This window comes from Nannospalax galili, unplaced genomic scaffold, assembly GCF_000622305.1.
Source record: "Nannospalax galili isolate Female #2095 unplaced genomic scaffold, S.galili_v1.0 scaffold337, whole genome shotgun sequence".
NCBI lineage: Eukaryota > Metazoa > Chordata > Mammalia > Rodentia > Spalacidae > Nannospalax > Nannospalax galili.
Genome location: NW_008340932.1, coordinates 2,073,987 through 2,083,195, shown reverse-complemented (window position 1 = coordinate 2,083,195; position 9,209 = coordinate 2,073,987). Strand labels below are relative to the sequence as shown.

Here is a 9,209-nt window from a genome sequence, read left to right as displayed (position 1 = left end):
ATATATATATATATATTAAGCCCAGATGGAGCGTTTAGAATGGTGCTAAATCTTCTGCTGTAAGGAGAGAAAAGAAGAGAAGGATATTAATAAGGTTAAGAATAAGACCTGGTAAAAAGACAGTTGAGCACACGATGGAGAATCAGTTCACTGCTGCATTCCCAGCCTTAAGAGGTAATAATCACATAGAAGCAGAACCCTTGGGCCCCGCATGGCTCAGACAAGTGTCTTGGGCCTGATCAGATCTGTATGATTGACAAACTGCTGACACACAGGAACCTCCTTCCTCAGGACCATCTTGGGGGTGAATGGAGGACATACCATGGAGGGGTAAGACACTTGGTCCCCCTCATCATCCAAAACCAACACATCCAACTCTTCCTCCAGAGATTCCTGCCCCTCGTCCTGCTGTAAACACATGCAATTTGTTAGTATGAGAGTCAAGATACGAATATCTAAGTGTGAGCCAGATCTAGGGGGATGTCTCAAAACTTGTAAATTAACACTGTAACAGTAAGAACAAAACATCTAAACAGGTAGGTGCAAGAAGAGGTTAGTTAGTGTTAGTCATATTGGTAAGACTTATGCAGACTTCCTTCCACTTAGATCAATGCAGAACATCCCAAGGAATCTCAAGATCCATCAAAACCTCTACTTTTTCCTCAAAACACCTACCAGAGAAAGATACTTCCTCATTTTTCTTTTGTTCCCACCTACATCATAAATCATACAGGTTTCAAAATACAATTAGACAGACAATAGTATTTAAAGAGGATTTACCATCAAGGGTGTTCCCTTCAATGGCTCCAAATCACCCAGATCCCCAGATCGATCCAGTGTTCTGTTGTGGTCCCCTCTCTCATTCAGCGTGGAGTAGTTGTTATCTAATTTTTTAAAAAGTACACAGAAATAAGAAATTCCCCTCTAGCTAGTATACCATATGTTAAGCAGATATACGTGAATTGGACACCTCTGTTGAGAAGTGAGCTTTTCAAATGCTTCAACAGGCATTAAAGTCTGAATTTTTAAAAAGATTTATTTTTATTTATTTATGTATACAAGTGTTTTGCCTGCATGTATGTATGTGCACCATGTGCATGCCCATGAAGGCCAGAAGAAAAAGGGTCAGATCCCCTGGAGTTACAGTCAGTTGTGAATACCCATGTAGGTGTTGGGAACTTAACCTAGGTCTTCTGTAAGAACAGCAAGTGTTCTTAACCACTAAGCCATCTCTCTAGCTCAAATATAATGTTTTTAAAGACTTAAATATAACCTGAGGGCTGAGTCATGAGTTCTAGGCCAGCTAGGGCTCCATAGTGAGACCGTGTCTTTAAAAAAAAAAAAAAAAAAAAAATGTAACAAATTTAATGAGGAAGAAAATATGTGTGAAATACCCAAGCCTGGGGACGTGTATGTAGTTCAATGGTAGAATGCTTGGCCCTGGATTCAATCCCCACAACTGCAAAAACAACAAAACCTAACAACTAAAAAGACAATAGTCTACTGTATGGAAGATGATGCTGAAGAGCTCTACCTATGAAGACTGCTGAAAGCAAGAGAAGAGAGTGAGCAGGTTCAGTTGGAAACACTAACGAAGAACAGAACCTGAACTCAGCTTCTGGGGATGAAGAGAATTCAGACGAGCAAATGGGAAGGACATTATAGCTGGAAGTTTAGTATCACCAAAAATTTAAAATAATGCAGAAGGTGCTGGGCATCTTGTTGTATGTCTACAATCCCAGCACTTGGGTGATGAAGGGAGAAGGATACAGGAGATTAAGGTCTTCTACAACTACACAGTGAGGTCAGCCTGAGCTACACGGAAGCAGGAGGATCAGGAATTCAAGGTCATCCTCAACTACACAGTGAGCTCAAAGCCAACCTGGGTGACATGAGACCCTGTCTTAAAAAAAAAAAAAAGAATAAAAAGCCATGTGTGGTGATACACATCTTCCATCCCAGCACTTGGGAGGCAGAGGCAGGCAGATCTCTGTGCGATGGAGACCAGCCTTGTCTACATAGTGAGTTCCAGGCAAGCTGAGGCTACAAGAGAGACCCTGTCTCAAAACAAAACAAAAAATTTTTTTAAAAAGAAAAGAAAAACACCTACTAGGTAGACAGCTACTCATCCCAATTCTATACTATTCTGCAACAGTAGGCAGGAATTAATTACCTACCTAATGACTTTGTGTTTGATCCCATATTGCTCATTTGAATTTCTTCCCGGTCAGGTTTCTTATCTATATGGAATTAGAAAGTTATCCAAGTCAAAACCCAGTACACCAAAATCTATATAAACTATACATTTCTCTCTGGTATGCCCTCCTTCCCTTCCTTCATTCAAATTTTCACTTGGTACCCATTATGTGCCAAGCACTAATCACAAGCCAACAGTTCTAACAAAGCCCTCATAAAACTCAGATGGCTTTCCTACAGACTCTTAAATATGAGATACATTTCATTAGCCAGCTAGATGGCTCAGCAAATAAAAGTGCTTGCTGCCAGGTCTGAGTTAAATCCCTGAAACTTATAAGGTGGACAGACAGAACTAACTCCCCCACAAGTGCGTGCGCGCACACACACGCACATATGCGCACACACACAATAAATTTTAAAAAGAGAAACACTTCAATCTAAACTAGCAGTGTTAAAAATTATTTGGTCTCAAAGTCCTTTACAGTGTTAAAAACTATGAGGATCTGGTGAGAGATGTAGCAAAGCGATTGTTGTCATACTGAGGTCCTGGGCTCTGTTCCCACCACCACAAAAAACAAAAATTAGGAAGATACAAAGGGCTTTTATTGGTGTGGATTATTTTTTTTTTTTCTAATATTTTCAATATATCCTATATTCAGAGATATAGCTGCCTATTCTACTTTAAGAAGTAAATTTACTGCACCATCATAAATAATTTTTTTGTCTTTTTGAGACAGGGTCTCCCTGTAGCCCCAGCTGGCCTGGAACTCGCTGCATAGACCAGGTTGACTTCAAATTCACAAAGATCTGCCTGCCTCTGCCTCCCAAGTGCTGGAATTAAACATGCACCACAACATCTGGGTCATAAATATTTTTAATTTAAAAAGCATTGTTTATACTACTGAAATGGCTCAGCAAGTAAAGAATTTGCTGCACAAGCCTCGCAACCTGAGTTTGATTCCCCAGAATCCAAGTAAAAATGAAGGAAAAAAGCTGACTCCACAAAGTTGTCCTCTGGCCTCTACAAGCAGTGGCAGCACACATGTGCCCCTATATATCATACACATACATAACAAAAAATTTTTTAAATATTTGTCGTTTTTATTTTGTGTATTTGTATATTGCCTACATGTATGTAAGTGCATCTGTGCAATGCTGGCAGAGGTCAGAAGAGAGCATCAGATACCCTAGAACTGGAATTACAGGTGGTTGTTAATGTCATGTGGATGCTAGGAACCAAACCTGGATCCTTGGCAAGAACAGAGGGGTTGCAGAGATGGCTCAGTGGTTTAAGAGCACTGGCTACTCTTGCAGAAGACCTGGGTTCAGTTCCCATCACCCACATGGCAGCTAACAATCATCCGTAACACCAGGTCCAGGGGATCCAACACCCTCTTCTGATCTCCTCAGGTATTCCACAACAAGGGTGCACTTACACACATACAGGAAATATATTCATACACATAAAATATTTAAAAATTATAAACAAAATAGACAGATTGGCCTGTCTTGTCCTTTGAATGGGTCAACTACTCATACAAGATTCTGAAACATTATGGCACTGGTCTCCTGCAAGATAGTGGTTTAAAGAACTATGCAAATGTTGCTGGGTGTGGTGGCGCATGCCTTTTATCCCACGCCCAGGAGGAAGAGGCAGGCGGATCTCTGTGAATTCAAGGCCAGCCTGGTCTCATAGTGAATCCAGGCCAGCTGTGGCTACAGGGTGACCCTGTCTCAAAAAAGACCAAAAAAAAAAAAAAAGTTAGCACATTTTATTATACATACTTTTATCACACTAATATTACTTAATTAGAAGTCTTTTATTAATTTGGTGTTCATATTCTTAACACTTTCATTTTTAATGTATTATGTATTTGTGTCCGTGTGTGTTTCTGTGTGTGCTCATACTATGGCACACATGTAAAGGTCAAAAGACAACTTTCCAGAGTTGGTTTTCTCCTACCACCATCCTGGGGATCAAACTCAGGTCCCAGGTCACCAGGCTTGGCAATGGGCTCCCCTACCTGCTGAACCATCTCGCCAATCCTCAAAAAGCCTTTAAAGTACCGGGAAGCTATCAAGCTCAGAGGCAGGTATGTTTTTCAACAGTAAAATTTTCTTCTTTTATATTTTTGTGGGGTTTTTTTGAGAAGGGCTCTTGCTCTCTCTGCAGCCCAGGCTGGCCTAGAACTCAGTAAAATAGTACTCTATAGCAAAGCAGCTAATCTAACCAGTAATGCCAATAGCTTTGCCTCAAGACAGTCATGATGGCCTACTTAATACACAGCACAAGAGCTCTGGATTTCCTACTCATCAGCACCAACATTTAAAAGACGTGCACTGAAGTGTAGAAACATAATAAATTATTAATTTCTATAGTAGCATCAAGCATGCTCCTAAGTGAAGAAGGCTTTAACTGCAGAATACACAGTAATATAAAAAACTCATTTAGATTGGTGTCACTGCCCTCATCGTGCTGAGCCACCAGCAGCAAGCTCCACTGCTTTTAGACCCCTGGCATACATATTCAACAATCTTGGGGCCCTCGGACCATACTTCAAACCATGGATCTAATCAAAAGTCAGACATGGTTAAGACAATAAGGGTTACAGTATAAACTTTTGGAATAAACTATGTTTGCTCCCATGGTAAAAGGGTTTTAAAAGCTCTAACTCTAGCTAGGGATATACCTCAGTAGAACAACACTTGCCTAGCATGTGCAAAGCCCTGGGTTCAGTTTCCAGTACCACACAAACAGACACAAGCACGAACAAATACACACACAGAGAGCTACAACCTAAAACATTTACAGCAGTGGTTTTTTCTGGGTACTAGAAATAATGAATTTCCTGGATGTCAGTAGTTTCCAATTTTAATAGTAAGCACATCAGTCAATATTATATAGAAATTTAAAAGAGGGGGAAATTAAACAGAAAAACTAGGGTTCACATTCCAGTGACTCTAAATTCACAAATAGAGAAGTAACACCCAAGCTAAGCTGTTTTTACTATTTTTGTTTTTTATGAGATAGTCTCACGCAGCCAAGTCAAGACTGACCTTAAACTCCTTATCCTCCTCCTCTACTTGGGATTACAGGTGTGTAGCACCACAGCCACCTGTGTTATCTGTTTTGATTTCTAAATTCAGACTTATTTCCTTATTATAATCCCAAAGCAAAGCAGTATTCCTCTCCTCAAAGTCTAACTCATTCAGAAACACATACATACCCTATTTCTTAGATAATGAGCACTGCAGAGCAGTGGTGGCTAAAAGAGGATACACTCTCTGGATACTGTACCTGATTTTTGGTTTCGGTCAATAAGGGGGAGAGTGCTGTCATCATATGAATGACTGCTCTGACTTCTAGAAGCATTGTTGAGATTCACCTAGAGGCAAAAGCAAAAAAAAATCCCATGTCACAGAAACCTGAACACACCTACATCCTTCTTTCTGTCCTCTCCTCTCAATGTGCCCCTCTTCCTCCCAATCGTGCACTTCCTCCTTCAGAAGCTCTTGTTAACAAGCATGGTTTTCTCTCCTCAGCTTGCATTCTCCATGTTCATACTCACTTCTTATTTCATAATGTAATCAAGTCTCTAGGTTTCTAGAGACAGCTCCAACTCTTCAGAAAAAGCATTTGAAACTAGGCAAGACACATTCTTATAATGCTAGCACTGAGAGGTAAAGGCAGAAGGATCAATAGTCAGTCCAAGGCCACCCTCAGCTATACAGTGAGTTCATGGCCAAACTGGGGTACATGAAACCCTATCTCAAAGGAAGGGCTGGGGGGGTTGGTAAAAAAGAAAGGTGACTGCTAAGGGATGTGTAAATATTCTTGTGTGTTCCTGGACATGGGATTACAAAGGTCCAACCATGCTATCAGAAGGAAACAGTCTCAGAAAATGGTGAACAGATGAAAGGGTGGGGGAATCACAAAGGCCATCAATCTTCATCATTCACCACTACCAGCATCTACTGCATGTTATGACTCAGGAAAGTAGAGAACTATAGACACTGGACACCACTCTAAGAGGTTAGTATGGCGGGGCTGGAGAGATGGCTCAGTGGTTAAGAGCACTAACTGCTCTTACAGAGGACCCCGGTTCAATTCCCAGCACCCACATGGCAGCTACGAACTGTCCTTAACTCCAGTTCCAGGGGAATCTGAAGCCCTCTTCTGACCTCCGCAGCACTGCACAAGACGGGTGCACTCACATACACGCAGGCAATACATTCATACACATAAAGTAAAAATAAAACATTAAAAAAAAGAGGTAGTGTGGCAAATAATGTCCTTCCTGATAGACTTGGATCAAAATCAGATTTAGTGTGATGGTGAAATAGAAGAAACCAAAGACAGAAGCATTAACCAGGGACCAAGGGGAAGAAAACAAAAGCTTTGGTCAGGAGTTATTGTATTTGCCAGGCTGGTAGCTTTTTATCCCAGCACTCAGGAGACAGGGGCAGGCAATCTCTATGAGATGGAGGCCAGCCTGGTCTACACAGTGACTTCCAGGCCAGCTGGGGCTACAGGGAGACTCTGTTTCAAAAAACAACAAAACAAAACAAAACCAAAAAGAAGAGTTATTGTACCTGGAAGTCTGATTTCTTCCACCCTTCTTTTTCCAGTGGCTTTCTCAGTTCCTTATAACCCCAAATTGTTTGTAATACAAGTGCTGCTGCTCGAACTTCTTTTTCTGAGCGATTCCTATTGAGGAAAATAGTACTTGAAGTATGGGTGTAAGGCCAGGAAAGCTTAGCCCATATACCCTCTAACAGCACAAAAAAACACAACACAATAAATGTTAAAATGAGTGAAATCAAATTTTTGCTAAGTTTGATATTCTGTTCCAAGCATTGACATTAAATATTGTTTGCTGTAAGAGTCCATTATCAACTCATAGACCAACATTAAGACTGATAATAGATTAATACCTCTTCATATTTCACAGACAGTATACTAACTATATGGGGCAATAATCTCACAAAGCAGAAGAAAACTCCTTTCTGGGAGTCTCTTCCAGCTATGATTTTAAGCATAAGATTACCCTGATTTGTTGATCAGCACTAGCTTCTCAATACCCTGGGTCTCTCGAAGCTTTTTGGCAGCTTCCAAGTTCTCGGCAATAACTTCGTTGATGGTGTTCAAAATAGAGACCACAGTGTCTTCAGAGAAATTCCAGTTAGAGTTCTGCTGACCTCCTGGCAGATTCTTTACCAAGTTAGGAATAGCATGTTTACCTACAGCAAGAAGACAGAAGGGCACATGAAGGGAGAAAAGCAGAATCAGGTCCTGAGGAGCTCTACAATTTACACTATAGTAACCACATCAAGTCTAAGTTCTATCCATATAAATCAATTCCGTTATTCTTTATAATTGTTATATCAAAAGGATAAAGAGGGTTAGAGAACTGGCGCAGCCATTAAAGGCTCAGGCTCACAACCAAAAAGACAAAAGGATAAAGAAACATGCTAGCCATGTGCTCATCATCCTGTCATTTCTTCAATCACACTCAAACAATATGAACACCATGTCAAATATGCTACCTGTCTTGTCAGATACTCTAATGAAAACAGTATGTTCGGTACTATTATAATTCAGTGGAAGTCATTAAAAATTTAAAAGTCAAAAACTTGGGCTCTGCCACTAATTAGCTCTATTAATTCTAGGCAAATTATTTCATTTCTATGTCCCTAGGTTTCCTTAGCCTATTTTAAACTGTGGGAGGGAGGAGCTCTTTGCAAAGCAATGGGGAGAGTAAATGAAAACAGAAAAGTGCTAACAATGCCTAGTGACAAGGCAGATGCTCAATAAATAATAGTTGCTCTTATCCTGTTTTTGAAGAATCATAACTTGTTTTGAATCATTAAACCATGAACCTTTATGAGCCTTCACCACATTCAAGATACCTAAACTATAGAAGACTAAGATCCTGCCTTCAGTGATTTCAACAAATGACTAAGTACCTGCTGGATTACAGGCACAGGCTAGTCGCCGATTCAAATCCTTACCAATTAACTCTTTGTTCCGAGCATCCACAGCCAGATTTCTCAGTGCTCCAGATGCAGCTTTCACCACCCGCTCATGTTCACTGGTCAGAAGGTCAGCTATGGCAGAGAGCGCCTTCTCTTGACGCAGAGCAGAGCGGATGTACCTACCATACTAGGAAACACATGGAAAGGGGTGAAAAAATTACAAATGTCAGGAAACTAGTCATCTAAGTTCCCCATCTCCAAGTCCATTTTCTCAGAAGTACTCACTGTCCAGCGCCCAGCACACAAGTTCTGGATAGCTCCAGCAGAGGCTTCTAGGATGGCAGGAGTCTTGCTCTCCTTGAGGAGTGAAATGTATATCCGCACCACTTCTGGCTGAAATAAGAGCTCATAGCCTGAAGAGGGAAAAACAAAAAAAAAGGCGGGTGTGTGTAAAAGATGTGAATCAGTATCTACAAACTAGGCCTGGACTGTTCAGAGTTCTGCTCATTATCATTAGGTTCCCTGAACTCCCCTAATCAACTCAAAAGCCAATTCAGAGGCTTGACTCCACACCTATTCCTTCTTTAGGTTTCTATTTTCTTTTGAGACAAGGTCTTGCAGTATAGCCCAGACTGGCTTCGAACTTATAATCTCCCTGTCTTAGCCTCCTGAGTGCTGGGACTACATACAGGCATATGCCACCATGCTCAGTTGATCCCATGCCTTTTTAAAAATATATTTTATTTATTTTTATTTTTTATGTGTATGAATGTATTGTCTGCATGAACGTAAGTGCACCCGTGTTGTGCAATGCCAGTGGAGGTCAGAAGGCATTGGATTCCCTGGAACTGCAATTATGGACAGCTGTTAACCGCCATGTGGGTGCTGGGAATTGAACCCCGGTCCTCTGTTAATCACTGAGCCACCTCTCTAGACCCTGATCCCCTGTCTTTAAGAATAACTAGTCTGGCCAGGTGTGGTGGTAAATGACTTTAATTCCAGCACTCAGGAGACTGAGCAGGTGGATCTCTGTGGGT

The 9,209-nt window shown here is 40.9% G+C and overlaps 1 protein-coding gene across 7 annotated transcripts in view; it reads right to left on the bottom strand.

Annotated features, from left to right (window-relative positions):
• The window catches only part of Ctnnd1 (catenin delta 1), a 54,173-nt gene continuing 44,964 nt past the window's right edge, over positions 1 to 9,209 (bottom strand). For 5 of the 7 annotated variants that reach the window (XM_017798934.2, XM_029564943.1, XM_008836167.3 and 2 more), the window contains 8 exons: positions 8,458 to 8,585; positions 8,209 to 8,359; positions 7,245 to 7,437; positions 6,790 to 6,904; positions 5,495 to 5,582; positions 2,178 to 2,240; positions 781 to 884; positions 2 to 57 (listed from right to left, as the gene is read on the bottom strand). In XM_017798934.2, coding sequence (XP_017654423.1) covers positions 46 to 57; positions 781 to 884; positions 2,178 to 2,240; positions 5,495 to 5,582; positions 6,790 to 6,904; positions 7,245 to 7,437; positions 8,209 to 8,359; positions 8,458 to 8,585 — 854 coding nt within the window. In that variant the 3' untranslated portion in view covers positions 2 to 45. Of the gene's footprint in view, positions 58 to 201; positions 409 to 780; positions 885 to 2,177; positions 2,241 to 5,494; positions 5,583 to 6,789; positions 6,905 to 7,244; positions 7,438 to 8,208; positions 8,360 to 8,457; positions 8,586 to 9,209 lie in introns of those variants that run through there. The other 2 variants (XM_029564944.1, XM_029564945.1) reach the window with 2 other exon arrangements.